Source organism: Acartia tonsa, chromosome 12 (genome assembly GCF_053477335.1).
Source record: "Acartia tonsa isolate MP-2025a chromosome 12, ASM5347733v1, whole genome shotgun sequence".
NCBI classification, from domain to species: domain Eukaryota; kingdom Metazoa; phylum Arthropoda; class Copepoda; order Calanoida; family Acartiidae; genus Acartia; species Acartia tonsa.
The window spans coordinates 22,133,150-22,149,041 of record NC_137271.1 but is presented as its reverse complement, the minus strand read 5'-3'; the positions used below and the strand labels follow the sequence as shown (position 1 = coordinate 22,149,041).

The 15,892-nt window shown below is 36.2% G+C and overlaps 1 protein-coding gene across 1 annotated transcript in view; it reads left to right on the top strand.

Annotated features, from left to right (window-relative positions):
* The window catches only part of LOC145334003 (uncharacterized), a 19,548-nt gene extending 7,807 nt beyond the window's left edge, over nt 1-11,741 (top strand). The window contains exons 6-17 of the mRNA XM_080179280.1: nt 607-665; nt 938-985; nt 1,474-1,524; nt 4,060-4,100; nt 4,405-4,532; nt 4,764-4,834; nt 5,018-5,091; nt 8,954-9,023; nt 9,320-9,413; nt 10,123-10,206; nt 10,869-10,967; nt 11,570-11,741. Coding sequence (XP_080035406.1) covers nt 607-665; nt 938-985; nt 1,474-1,524; nt 4,060-4,100; nt 4,405-4,532; nt 4,764-4,834; nt 5,018-5,091; nt 8,954-9,023; nt 9,320-9,413; nt 10,123-10,206; nt 10,869-10,967; nt 11,570-11,625 — 875 coding nt within the window. The 3' untranslated portion in view covers nt 11,626-11,741. The remainder of the gene's footprint in view (nt 1-606; nt 666-937; nt 986-1,473; nt 1,525-4,059; nt 4,101-4,404; nt 4,533-4,763; nt 4,835-5,017; nt 5,092-8,953; nt 9,024-9,319; nt 9,414-10,122; nt 10,207-10,868; nt 10,968-11,569) is intronic.
* The last annotated feature ends 4,151 nt before the right edge of the window (nt 11,742-15,892 follow it).

Genomic DNA, 15,892 nt, shown 5'->3' with positions numbered 1-15,892 from the left:
GCAAAAAGCGCAGCCACTACTATAATATAAAAAAGTAAGATTTTTTGTCTGAAGCTTAAGATTTCCTTGGATCCTTGGATGGTTTTAGGCTATTTTCTTCACATCCCTTCTCCTTCGAAAACGGAACCCATAGATGATAGGGGTACAACCACTAGTCCTATTTTATAAAGCAGTAAGGTCTTCACTTTAGAGAACCTATAGGCAAGGGATGGTTTAAGAATATTTTATTTTTAGATTAACCCTATATGCTAAAGGTGCATTCGCTAGTGAGTTTAAAAAAAAACACTTGACTTCATGTCTGCTTTAAGTTCAATGCTAATTACGGATGTTCAGTTTTCATAAAAAAGGAAAAGATAAAAATGCTTATCATTCAAATAAACTCACAAAACCTTTATAAAAGAAACAAGAACTTTGTGTTTGAACCTGACAGACAAAATGACATATGTAATGGATGCTAATTGGAAAGGGGAATCTTCACCAAAAATTTGAGCTGTCTATCTTAAATAAAATCCAAGAAATCACATATCCAGTAGTGTTACGAAAGGACTGACAGACTGACGGACAGACAAAGTGAATTATATATATTTTCTTATAGTTAAAATTTAGGTTGGTTGATGGATAATATAAAGATTGGAACAGATAAAATTGATTGTTTAACACAACAGGTATAGTCCATAATTTTTTTCTAAAAAAAGCAATCACTTTATTACAGTTTACTGTCTTATTTTAACTTTCCCCTATCCCAAAATACTACGATACTATTGCACAAAACTGTATAGGATATATGTGGATATATTTACATGTTTTTTTCGTCAATTTAGCTTGCTAATATGGACCTCATTTATTGGCCAGTTCCCAGAGGTGTCAAATACAATAATAGTACTCAAAGTTTTTAAAGTTATCAAAAAACTTTGGGTACCAGTGTAATTTATTTCAGGTTATCGAGGAAGTAGATTACACAATTCCATTTCTTTGCTGTGCAGGAATTATTTCTTAATAACATCAGGGATCTTAAGGCATAAGACAATGGATGATAAGTTTATGTTGCCCCCTAATCCTATTATGTAAAGTGGTACAGTTATTTTGACCAAACTTAAGTTTTCAATAATTACAGAACTGATCGAGTTCCTAATTTTATGGAAGCTTGACATTGGTCCCGAGATGGTTTCTGGATTTTTTTAGATTTATGCCTTGGAATAGTTTTAGACTATTTTTCTGTCCCCATCTAACCTCATTGTAGACAGAGTCCATAGAAGCAAAAGAATTACCTCTGGTGTAAAAACTACTGGTAGTCCCCAACGACTTTTTTGAGCCAATGAATAAGATCTCGTGTTTAAAAAATTGACCATTTAGATATCCCCACCTTCCCTCATAAAACATTTTTTTGGGTGGGAGCGGGGGTGAGGCTTCTTTTGAAGCGATAAATTTTTTTCCTACTTGTTAAGAATTAAAGAAATAAAAAAAATTGAAGGATTTTTTGTTCTGAGTACTTTGGTAGCCTTACTTTTCAACATCAACATTGAGGTAGTATTTTTTCAGTATGGCATCGAAACCGATTAATATCCGCTGGATTAAATCGGTTCTTAGCTAAACTGAAAAAACATGTAAAGCATCATATTACAGAAAATTTTCAACGAATTTTAAAATAAAGATCAAAAACTTAATTTCAGTGTTTTAAGCCCGAGTCATCGGCCCCTTGAGGACTAACAAAGTGTTTTTAATCTTATAATTTTTACATTTTAATTACCTTGGAAAGCTGTCTATATTACGATGGAAGATAACTGTTATAAGTATTTGACACTTGACAACTACCATTTTTGTTTGTGTTTTTGCTGCAGGCATTATTGGTGCTAGTAACAAGTAATGCTTTTTAAAAGCGAAGCTTTTCTATAATTAGGGTCGGTCCGTCCGTCCGTACGTCCGTCCGTACGTCCGTCCGAGATAAAGGGTGAGCAAAAAAAAATGCGTAGATTTTTAAAATTCAAATTGCGCGGCTTGTGTTAATGGTAGAAAAAAGGCACGCATATCGTTAGAACCGCTAAGAAGTCTATTTTTAGAAAATATAAAAACGATTCCTATGCTATGTATAGTTTAGGAGCTACGTGTTAAAATGACCCAACTGACTTAAAACTTGACTTGCGAGTAAATTTTGGGACATTTTACCATCTGGCTCCTAGATTATTTGTAGCACAGGAACCGTTCTTATATTTCCAAAAAATACAGTTCATAGCGGTTCTAACGGTATGCGTAACATTTTTCTACTATTAACACAAGCAGCGCAATTTGAAATTTAAAAATGTAGGCATCTCTTTTTGCAAAATATCTTCTCTAATTTTTAGTTATATTTTAAAATTTACTCGCAAGTCAAGTTTTACACCAGTTTGGACATTTTAACACGTAGCTCCTACACTATGCGTAGCACAGGAATCGTTTTTATATTTCCTGAAAATAGACTTCTTAGCGGTTCTAACGACATGCGTGCCTTTTTTCTACCATTAACACAAGCCACGCAATTTGAATTTTTAAAATCTACGCATTTTTTTTTGCTCACCCTTTAGTTAGCTTTTATTCGTTAATTTAGGCATGTTAGAATTGTCCTATCGATTTCAAATTTTGCATGGTGATTCCTGTAGTAGTTAGGTACGATTTAGAAAGCGTAGCAATTCTATAATCGTTACCAGAATGTCCGTACGTCCATTTTAAACATGTTGATTTTTTTACTTTTTAATAAAAAATTTTTATGTAATAAAATCATCCGATTGATCTGATTTTTTGATTACTGATTCCTATTACAATAAGGTACAATATTATGAGCGAAGCATCTCTATAATCAAGTATTAAAATGTCAGTATGTCCTTAAACAGAATTCTGCATTTAATAAGTTTTGCAACAAATTTACGTATAATTTTGTCAAACCTTATATTTTCATATTTTGTATATTCAGTTCTGACACTCAACAATAGTTAATGTTCGTCTGTCATATCGTTTCAGAGCTTCGCTTTTATGGATGTTGTCATCCTTGTTTCTCATACGAATAATATTAAAATATTTTTTGTATTATACTTGTTTTTCAACTTTAACATTATGAAAGTATTTGGCATTAGGTGAAATTGTAATCCTTATTAAAGAGTAACAGGATGTTTGTCTGTTTGTGTGTGTGTGTAGCAATTGATCTAGTTAACTGCTAAACCTATATGGTTCTCCTCAATCGTGAAACTTCTTATAGGTCTAGGGAAGGTTTATAAGTTTGTTGGGGAAATGTATCTTTACAGTTACAATTCCTAGATAAATGACCTCTAAGCAAAAAATTACCCCTCGCCCTTAAGATTTGTCTTGTAGAATTAAATTGAAAATTGACATTCGCCTCCCCAATCTCTCCCTTACACTAGCAACTAGTTGACTTTAATTTACAACTACAGTGTGTTTTTTTATGAGAACTTTTTTGAAAGCAATTTTACCCCACTTATAGTTATCAGAATTTAATGATTAATGGCTTATTTTCTTTGTTTTTTAAGGCAATTAATAGAACAACAAAAAAATATTTCAGTTTTTATTTAAAAAGTACAGTAAAATCTAAATTTCAAAACTTAGGTGTCAACATATAAAACTTTAATATGTTCTAGTACATGTCCCTAATAGTATCTGTATACATTTTTAGCTCTATATCTCAACTTTGAAGTGTTTAGCAGCCATTCTTGCAAAAGGTTGATTATTTGAGCATAAGAAAAATGCGCTGAAACCATTTCTAGATGTTGACACCTAAGTTTTGAATTTTAGATTTTACTGTACTTTTTAAATAAAAACTGAAATATTTTTTTGTTGTTCTATTAATTGCCTTAAAAAACGAAGAAAATAAGCCATTAATCATTAAATTCTGATAACTATAAGTGGGGTTAAATTGCTTTCAAAAAAGTTCTCATAAAAAAACACACTGTATTCATCTTACAAAAATACAACAGAACAGTAAAAATACACAGATATACAGAGTGAGGGAAGTTATTATTGCATAATAAACATCACGATATCATTGTCTAATAATTTAACTTCTTATTTTGTTAGCCAGTTAGAACAAATTTAACTTGGAAAGAAGAATTAGCTTGGTAAGTTATTGCGTAATTTCTCTTGAAGTGATTATCGAGCACTCTGACCCCCCCCCCCCGGCTTGCATATTATAACAAATTAAAAGTAAAGTGAAGGTTGGTTACTTTATCCCTTATGCCTGACTCTTGCGGGGCCAATACCTGTGGGATTACCCAGTACTCAACATAACACAACCTAACATAAGGGGGTTGGCTGGTTTCTGCTATGAGGTGCTCAACTATGCTTTTTCAGGGAATAACAAGACCCTTATTTTCAATATTTAGTTAAGAAACAAGAAACAAAATTGTGAATATTCTCATTAAGGGTGTTGACACCTCCTGCCATATGTCTGTACACAATCCTGTTGGTGCATGGCTTCACCTGCAGCCTAGAGGAGGGATTCTTCTCATTATTTGTCGTGGAAGACCTGGGACTATCATATGCAACTTATGGTGAGAAATGAATTATCAAACCCTCCTTGGCTGTGGCCGTAATGGATATAGAATATGGGTTTTATTAACAGGGTAAAACTTGTCGTCGTTGTAGGCTTCATTTAATGGTCAGTTCAATTTGCCTGTGTGTCCTTTTCATAATTTTTGTGCTTCGCTAATTATGGATATTATCATCCTTGTTTTATATATGGTTCTTTGAAACATGTATACTTGAAATTGCTATTATTTCAGGTGTTTTATCATCCATCACAATGGGAGGAGGTCTTTTCAAATGCCTAATGGCTGGTTTAGTCAGAAAATATGTAAGTATAAAAATCAATATAAATATCATTACTTAATTGGATATTGCACCAGATTTTTATGCCTGTAATAAGATGCTATACATGATTTTTTAGTATGGCTTAGAACTGGTTCTATTACAGCGTATACTTTACTGGTTTTAAAACCAAACCAGAAATATACTCACACTTATGTTATTTCTACAGGTTGGTGATATGAACTTGGTTTTGATCTTTGGATTTATTTCAACTTTTAAAGTTGTCTTTCCTCTTTATATCAGGTAAACTATTCTAAGAAAACAACCCCCCTCCCCCTCCCATTAACCCTTTACAGTCGGGCCCCTTGCCGCACCTTAATCAGTCGGGGGGGGGGGGGGGGGGGGGGCGTTAAACGCCCCCCCCCATGTTATCTCAGTTCCTATTAGAGCTAGAGGGCTAAAATTATTTGTGTAAGTCCCCTGTGTTATGATGAATTTCCGACATTAAGTAAGTCAAGGTCAATTTTCGCTTCCTTCACCCTTTTATTTAACAACCTTTGTTTTTAGGTCCTTTTTTACTTAAAAATTTCAAACGGCTGTAATTTTTTTATATTTGAAGCTAGAATAAAAATCATTTTGCAGAAAATGTTATTCTTTATGTAAATTTTATATTTCAAATATTAAAATATAAATTTCAGCGGCCGCAGCTGTACTTGGCAGCTGCCAGCCGCCGCAGTAGGCGGTCGGCGGGAAAACGGCGGTGGATCTTTATGAAATTTTAATATGTTATGTAGACATGAAGAAAAGCTTAAGTTTAAAATTTGAAGTCTCTAAGTCAAAAATTGCGGCCACAGGAGCCATTTAAAGATTTCTTGAGACCTGGAGGATCAGGACCTGCAGGATCATACCTGGAACCTGAAATTGACTTGAACACCTGTATTTAATATGAGGATGTACTACTAGAGGATATTTTAGTATTTTGATAAGATAAAATGCTTTTTTAAGTCAAAAAAATATTTTTGCTCTTTACCTGGATGACCCTGCCAGGTTTGCTGGCATCCTGTGCCCGCCAGGATGGAGATATTCAAAAAATTCCAACTCTCGGTTATGTGTCATACCCAAACTTAAAAAGTCACGCAGTTTGGGCTCTTTATCTTTCACACACAGAAAATGAGATAGAAAAAACCGGATGGGGGGGCGTTCAACGCCCCCCCCCCCGACCGTTAAGGGTTAATTATAAGATATTTCAAAAAAAGAGGAGGTGTATTTATGAGCTTACCAGGCACTTTGAGGGAAAGCACCTTATTCTTTAATTATTTAATTCTATTAGATCTAACTATTCTCTCTATTGTTAGCCCCTATGAAAGTGACTACCTACCAGTAGATCTAACTATTATCTATCTATTGTTAGCCCCTATGAAAGTGACTACCTACCAGTAGATCTAACTATTATCTATCTATTGTTAGCCCCTATGAAAGTGACTACCTACAAGTAGATCTAACTATTATCTATCTATTGTTAGCCCTTATGAAAGTGACTACCTACCAGTAGATCTAACTACTCTCTATCTATTGTAAGCCCCTATGAAAGTGACTAACTACTAGTAGATCTAACTATTCTCTCTCTATTGTGAGCCCCTATGAAAGTGACTACCTAACAGTAGATCTAACTACTCTCTCTCTCTTGTTAGCCCCTATGAAAGTGACTACCTACCAGTAGATCTAACTATTATCTCTCTATTGTTAGCCCCTATGAAAGTGACCACCTACTAGTAGATCTAACTACTCTCTATCTATAGTTAGCCCCTATGAATGTGACTGCCTACCAGTAGATCTAACTATTCTTTCTCTCTATAGTTAGCCCCTATGAAAGTGACTACCTACCAGTAGATCTAACTATTCTCTCTCTATTGTTAGTCCCTATGAAAGTGACTACCTACCAGCAGATCTAACTATTCTTTTTCTATTGTTAGCCCCTTTGAAAGTGACTACCTACCAGTAGATCTAACTATTCTTTTTCAATTGTTAGCCCCTATGAAAGTGACTACCTACCAGTAGATCTAACTATTCTTTCTCTCTATAGTTAGCCCTTACGAAAGTGACTACCTACCAGAAGATCTAATTATTCTCTCTTTATTGTTAGTCCCTATGAAAGTAACTACCTACCAGCAGATCTAACTACTCTCTCTCAATTGTTAGCGTCTATGAAAGTGACTACCTACTAGCAGATCTAACTATTCTCTCTCTATTGTTAGCCTCTATGAAAGTAACTACCTACCAGCAGATCTAACTATTTTCTTTCTATTATTAGCCCCTATGAAAGTGACTACCTACTAGTAGATCTAACTATTCTCTCTCTATTGTTAGCCCCTACAAAAGTGACTACCTACCAGCAGATCTAACTATTCTCTCTCTATTGTTAGCCCCTATGAAAGTGACTACCTACTAGTAGATCTAACTACTCTCTCTATTATTAGCCCCTATGAAAGTGACTTCCTACCAGCAGATCTAACTACTCTCTATCTATTGTTAGCCCCTATAAAAGTGACTACCTACTAGTAGATCTAACTATTCTCTCTCTATAGTTAGCCCCTATGGAATTGACTACCTACTAGTAGATCTAACTACTCTCTCTCTATTGTTAGCCCCTATGAAAGTGACCACCTACCAGTAGATCTAACTATTATCTATCTATTGTTAGCCCCTATGAAAGTGACTACCTACTAGTAGATCTAACTATTCTCTCTCTATAGTTAGCCCCTATGAAAGTGACTACCTACTAGTAGATCTAACTACTCTCTATCTATTGTTAGCCCCTGTGAAAGTGACTACCTACCAGCAGATCTAACTATTCTCTCTCTATTGTTAGCCCCTATGAAAGTGACTACCTACTAGTAGATCTAACTACTCTCTATCTATTGTTAGCCCCTATGAAAGTGACTACCTACTAGTAGATCTAACTATTCTCATTCTATTGTTAGCCCCTATGAAAGTGACTACTTACCAGTAGATCTAACTATTCTCTCTCTATAGTTAACCCCTTTGAAAGTGACTACCTACCAGCAGATCAAACTACTCTCTATCTATTGTTAGCCCCTATGAAAGTGACTACCTACCAGCAGATCTAACTACTCTCTCTCTATTGTTAGTCCCTATGAAAGTGACTACCTACCAGTAGATCTAACTACTCTCTCTCTATTGTTAGCCCCTATTAAAGTGACTACCTACTAGTAGATCTACCTACTATCTATCAATTGTTAGCCCCTTTGAAAGTGAATACCTACTAGTAGATCTAACTACTCTCTATCTATTGTTAGCCCCTATGAAAGTGACTACCTACCAGTAGATCTAACTATCATCTCTCTCTATTGTTAGCCCCTATGAAAGTGACTACCTACCAGTAGATCTAACTACTCTCTCTCTATTGTTAGTCCCTATGAAAGTGACTACCTACCAGCAGATCTAACTATTATCTCTCTCTCTCTATTGTTAGCCCCTATGAAAGTGACTACCTACCAGCAGATCTAACTATTCTCTCTCTATTGTTAGCCCCTATGAAAGTGACTACCTACCAGTAGATCTAACTATTCTCTCTCTATTGTTAGCCCCTATGAAAGTGACTACCTAACAGTAGATCTAACTATTCTCTCTCTATTGTTAGTCCCTATGAAAGTGACTAACTACTAGTAGATCTAACTATTCTCTCTCTATTGTTAGCCCCTATGAAAGTGACTACCTACCAGTAGATCTAACTATTATCTATCTATTGTTAGCCCCTATGAAAGTGACTACCTACCAGTAGATCTAACTATTCTCTTTCTATTGTTAGCCCCTATGAAAGTGACCACCTACCAGTAGATCTAACTATTATCTATCTATTGTTAGCCCCTATGAAAGTGACTACCTACCAACAGATCTAACTACTCTCTATCTATTGTTAGTCCCTATGAAAGTGACTACCTACCAGCAGATTTAAGTATTCTCTCTTTATTGTTAGCCTCTATGAAAGTGACTACCTACCAGTAGATCTAACTATTATCTATCTATTGTTAGCCCCTATGAAAGTGACTACCTACCAGTAGATCTAACTATTCTCTTTCTATTGTTAGTCCCTATGAAAGTGACTACCTACCAGTAGATCTAACTATTCTCTTTCTATTGTTAGCCCCTATGAAAGTGACTACCTACCAGCAGATCTAACTATTCTCTCTCTCTGCGATGGAACTTGGCCCATGGTAAGATAAAAACTGAATTGCTTTAATATAAAACATGACATTTTTCATTCTCAGAACTACATACATCTAAGCTAATATGAAAAGGAGAAACTAATACTTAAAGAGGTTAAAATATTATAAAGGACATACAGTGCAAAATATTCCTTTAGAGGCCTTAAGGGGCACTTTAAAGATAGTGGGGTGCATTAGATTTACAAAGAAAGACATTTTATGGGGGAATAGGGATTTAATTTATATGGGCTATTTTTTTATAAGGACACCCTTTTACTTTTATATAAAGATTAACTCTTTTTCAGTGGGTTGGAGTAGTTGCCTACATTTCGCTGGTATCCCCATACAATCTGAGAGCCTCTGCACTTGGCTTTGCTTCAGCTCTCACTTTTGTATTAGGTATGTTTTCTTTAATAAAAACTATTTGATTCGTCCTTAGAATCCAGGGTAGGTAAAAAAATAGCTTAAATCACTCCATGACATTGTTAAATTAATTCTCCGAAAAAAAAACATATAGTACCTGCAATTTCAAAGATATTTTATAGATTTTTATTTGTTGGTTCATTTAGTTGAGTTTTTAAACGTTTCAAACAGGTAAGGGGTAATTTTGTGTATCATCATTGGGAATGTACAATATCGGCCATTGTCTTATCCCTTTAGATTCCTATGTTTCTACTAATTTCCTTGATGCGTTTTTTTACTTGTTGGTTCAACAACTTTGGGGACTTTTTTTGAATTTTGATTGGTTAGTTGATTTAGATGAGTGTCCAAAAGTTTCAAACACTATTTATACGTAAGGGGATTTTGTGTATCATCATTGGGAAAGTTCATCAATTTATTGGCCATTGCCTTATCCCTTTAGATTTCTGATATTTCAAGAACAGATCCATAGTATAAATGAATATACAGATAACTACCTGCCTCTCTTTTCCAAGGACCTTTTTCGTTAACTAGCAAATTATTTTCTGCTACTTGGGTGTGTTAATATTCCCGACACTATTGGTTGTTTTTCAAAGACAAAATTGAGAGTCAACACAAGGTCCTTGGGAAAGGGACATACAGTTATTTAACCCTTTCCCCCTCTACTGTTTTACTCTAATATTTGTAGGTAGAGGAGCAGGTTCACTGATATCAAGTGCTGTAAACAATCTTATTGGCAGAAGAATGACAATGATGATTTTTGGATATACAAGTAAAAGCATTTCCAGCATGGCTTCGAAACCGATGTATATCAGCTGGATTATAACCGGTTCTCGTATATATATATATAGCATCGTATTGCAGACAATATTCCTGGAATATAAAAATAAAAATGATAAAATTAATACCCTTTTGGCCAACAAAACTAATTTAGATCTTATAATTTTTCATTTTAATATCTTAGGAAAGCTGTCTATAATATCATGTGATAAATAATCATTCTATTTAGCAGCTACTCATCGCTCATGCCGTTTCAATCCTGTAATGTTTACACGCGACTGTGGCATAACACGTAGCGCATTCGCTCGTTGTGATAGGTTCGAATCTCTGCCAAACACCGCGTCAAAACTACTATTGTTGAAAACAGTTCCTACCACTGTCATGTCAGGTGCAGGAAAAAGTTACAGAAGGTGGTGAAATGCATTGGCAACGAAGAGGTGCAACTCATTACTATGCACAATTAAGTTTTTCAGACAAATGTCGTGCAATCAAAGGATTCAAGGGCGTATGACCATAAAATCATAATCATTATTGATCAATATTTGGTTCTGACAACTAATGATTATGTAAATTTCCAACAAGAAACTTTTATTTACAAAGATTTTTTTCTTTGATTTGGAAAAATGATTTTAAAAGTTATGAAATTTATTTCAGTAATGGGATTGATGGCTCTGTTCTATATCATTTACCACCTGTATGTAAAGAAGCAAGAAAAATATCTTCCTGACTACACCATGGAAGAAAAAAAATCAGGAATGTAACATTTTGTCATTTTTATCTAACGATTTAGTACATTTTTGGTCAAGTCGATTTAAATTTATATTTGAATTAACAAGGATGACAACATCCATAAAAGTGAAGCTCTAAAATAGATGAAAGGACAAACGAACAATAACCCTTGTAGAGTGTCAAAACTCAGGATATTAATTTAAAGGCTAAAAAAATTCGTATAAACTTGTTGAAAAATTGTGTAAATTCAGGATTTTGTTTAAGGACATACTTACACGATTAGAACTTGATTATAAAGATACTTCGCTTAAGATATTGCACCTTGTTGTTCTAGGCATCATTATTACGAAAATCAGACGTATAGGATAATTATATCATACAAGAAATGTTTTCCAAAAAATTACCAATTAGTTTTTTTTAAATGAACCTACAGACTTTCTGGTAACGATTTTAGAGTTGCACTTAACTGTTTTAGGAATCATCTCGCAAAGTTTGAAAGTGATAGGACGTTTCTAACATGTCTTAATTATAAAAGAGCTAACCGCTACGGAGGGTCGGACCGACTCTAATTGAAGAAAAGCTTCGCTTTTTAAGACATTAACTATAATGACAAAAGAATCAAATAGATGAAGAATCAAGCTTTGAAGTAAAAATGGAGAAAAAAGAAGGAATTGGCTTTTAGTTTAATATCATATTGATATAAAATTAATAAAGTAACATCTTTTCAATGTCTGTTAAAATATTTTTTTATTTTAATATTTTTTAGTTGTTATATTTTTGATACTCAATATAATTATAATACGGTTTTTTTTTCGCCAAGCTTTTCTAGAATTAGGGTGGGACTGTCCGCAATTGTTAGCTCTTTTCATTAATTTAGACATAATAGAATAGTCCTATCAAACATTGCATGATGATTCCTATGAAGTTTGGTACGTTTTAGGAAGCGTATCAACTCTATAATCGACGTTTAAGCGATTAATCTCTATAATATGATCCTAAAAATGAAAGTATGTCCCTTTACTGCATTCTGTATTTACGGAGTTTTTTTTAACAAATTCATCTACAATTTTGTACCAGACAAACAAATTTATGTTCTGCTTATTTAGTTCTGAAATATTTTGTCTATTCATCTAAAATATAATCAAATATATAAAACCTTTTTTGGGTATAGTCCTTTCCATGACATCGCTCCATATGGGGCGATGATTTTCTATAGCTCCTTCAAGGAGCTATAGCATAGCCTCTTATCATATGGAGCGATGTGATAGCCCCTTTTAAGGAGCGTTCATATCGCCTCTTATGATAAGAGGCTATGCTATAGCTCCTTCATGGCCTCTTAATAGCTCCTTTGAAGGGGCGTTAATATCGCCTCTTATGATAAGAGGCTATACTATAGCCCCATGATGGCTCCTTCATAGCCTCTCCATCGCCCCTCCATAGTCCTTTACCTCCAGTGCCCCTTCATCGCTCCTTCATCGCCCCTACATCGCTCCTTCATCTCTCCTTCTTGAAATTTATATTAAATTGTACTTTGATGGCCCCTACATCGCCCCTACATCGCCCCTACATCGCTCCTTCATCTCTAATTCTTGAATTTTATATTACATTGTACTTTGATGGCCCCTACATCGCTCCTCCATCGCCCCTACATCGCTCATACATCGCCCCTACATCGCTCCTTCATCTCTCCTTCTTGAAATTTATATTACATTGTACTTTGATGGCCCCTACATCGCTCCTCCATCGCCCCTTCATCGCTCCTCCATCGCCCCTACATCGCTCCTTCATCTCTCCTTCTTGAAATTTATATTACATTGTACTTTGATGGCCCCTACATCGCTCCTCCATGGCCCCTTCATCGCTCCTACATCGCCCCTACATCGCTCCTTCATCTCTCCTTCTTGAAATTTATATTACATTGTACTTTGATGGCCCCTACATCGCTCCTCCATCGCTCCTCCATCGCTCCTACATCGCCCCTTCATCGCTCCTTCCACAAATTTATATTACATTGTACTTTGATGGCCCCTACATCTCTCCTCCATCGCTCCTCCATCGCCCCATCGCCCCTTAATAGCCCCTTACCTTAATTTATATAAAAAAGCCCCTACATAGCCTCTCCATTGCCCCTTAATAGCTCCTTACCTTAATTTTTATAACATAGCCCCTACATAGCCTCTCCATCGCCCCTTAATAGCCCCTTATCTTAATTTATATAACAAAGCCCCTACATAGCCTCTCCATCGCCCCTAATAGCCCCTTACCTTTATTTATATAACATAGCCCCTACATAGCCTCTCCATCGCCCCTTAATAGCTCCTTACCTTAATTTATATAACATAGCCCCTACATAGCCTCTCCATCGCCCCTTAATAGCCCCTTACCTTAATTTATATAACATAGCCTCTACATAGCCTCTCCATCGCCCCTTAATAGCCCCTTACCTTAATTTATATAGCATAGCCCCTACATAGCCTCTCCATCGCCCCTTAATAGCCTCTTACCTTAATTTATATAATCCTTACCTTAATATATATAACATAGCCCCTACATAGCCTCTCCATCGCCCCTAAATAGCCCCTTACCCTAATTTATATAACATAGCCCCTACATAGCCTCTCCATCGCCCCTTAATAGCTCCTTACCTTAATTTATATAACATAGCCCCTACATAGCCTCTCCATCGCCCCTTAATAGCCCCTTACCTTAATTTATATAACATAGCCTCTACATAGCCTCTCCATCGCCCCTTAATAGCCCCTTACCTTAATTTATATAACATAGCCCTACATAGCCTCTCCATCGCCCCTTAATAGCCCCTTACCTTAATTTATATAGCATAGCCCCTACATAGCCTCTCCATCGCCCCTACATAGCCTCTCCATCGCCCCTTAATAGCCTCTTACCTTAATTTATATAATCCTTACCTTAATATATATAACATAGCCCCTACATAGCCTCTCCATCGCCCCTGAATAGCCCCTTACCCTAATTTATATAACATAGCCCCTACATAGCCTCTCCATCGCCCCTTAATAGCTCCTTACCTTAATTTATATAACATAGCCCCTACATAGCCTCTCCATCGCCCCTTAATAGCCCCTTACCTTAATTTATATAACATAGCCTCTACATAGCCTCTCCATCGCCCCTTAATAGCCCCTTACCTTAATTTATATAACATAGCCCTACATAGCCTCTCCATCGCCCCTTAATAGCCCCTTACCTTAATTTATATAGCATAGCCCCTACATAGCCTCTCCATCGCCCCTTAATAGCCTCTTACCTTAATTTATATAATCCTTACCTTAATATATATAACATAGCCCCTACATAGCCTCTCCATCGCCCCTAAATAGCCCCTTACCCTAATTTATATAACATAGCCCCTACATAGCCTCTCCATCGCCCCTTAATAGCTCCTTACCTTAATTTATATAACATAGCCCCTACATAGCCTCTCCATCGCCCCTTAATAGCCCCTTACCTTAATTTATATAACATAGCCCTACATAGCCTCTCCATCGCCCCTTAATAGCCCCTTACCTTAATTTATATAGCATAGCCCCTACATAGCCTCTCCATCGCCCCTTAATAGCCTCTTACCTTAATTTATATAATCCTTACCTTAATATATATAACATAGCCCCTACATAGCCTCTCCATCGCCCCTAAATAGCCCCTTACCCTAATTTATATAACATAGCCCCTACATAGCCTCTCCATCGCCCCTTAATAGCCCCTTACCTTAATTTATATAACATAGCCTCTACATAGCCTCTCCATCGCCCCTTAATAGCCCCTTACCTTAATTTATATAACATAGCCCTACATAGCCTCTCCATCGCCCCTTAATAGCCCCTTACCTTAATTTATATAGCATAGCCCCTACATAGCCTCTCCATCGCCCCTTAATAGCCTCTTACCTTAATTTATATAATCCTTACCTTAATATATATAACATAGCCCCTACATAGCCTCTCCATCGCCCCTGAATAGCCCCTTACCCTAATTTATATAACATAGCCCCTACATAGCCTCTCCATCGCCCCTTAATAGCCCCTTACCTTAATTTATATAACATAGCCTCTACATAGCCTCTCCATCGCCCCTTAATAGCCCCTTACCTTAATTTATATAACATAGCCCTACATAGCCTCTCCATCGCCCCTTAATAGCCCCTTACCTTAATTTATATAACATAGCCTCTACATAGCCTCTCCATCGCCCCTTAATAGCCCCTTACCTTAATTTATATAACATAGCCTCTACATAGCCTCTCCATCGCCCCTTAATAGCCCCTTACCTTAATTTATATAACATAGCCCTACATAGCCTCTCCATCGCCCCTTAATAGCCCCTTACCTTAATTTATATAGCATAGCCCCTACATAGCCTCTCCATCGCCCCTTAATAGCCTCTTACCTTAATTTATATAATCCTTACCTTAATATATATAACATAGCCCCTACATAGCCTCTCCATCGCCCCTAAATAGCCCCTTACCCTAATTTATATAACATAGCCCCTACATAGCCTCTCCATCGCCCCTTAATAGCTCCTTACCTTAATTTATATAACATAGCCCCTACATAGCCTCTCCATCGCCCCTTAATAGCCCCTTACCTTAATTTATATAACATAGCCCTACATAGCCTCTCCATCGCCCCTTAATAGCCCCTTACCTTAATTTATATAGCATAGCCCCTACATAGCCTCTCCATCGCCCCTTAATAGCCTCTTACCTTAATTTATATAATCCTTACCTTAATATATATAACATAGCCCCTACATAGCCTCTCCATCGCCCCTAAATAGCCCCTTACCCTAATTTATATAACATAGCCCCTACATAGCCTCTCCATCGCCCCTTAATAGCCCCTTACCTTAATTTATATAACATAGCCCTACATAGCCTCTCCATCGCCCCTTAATAGCCCCTTACCTTA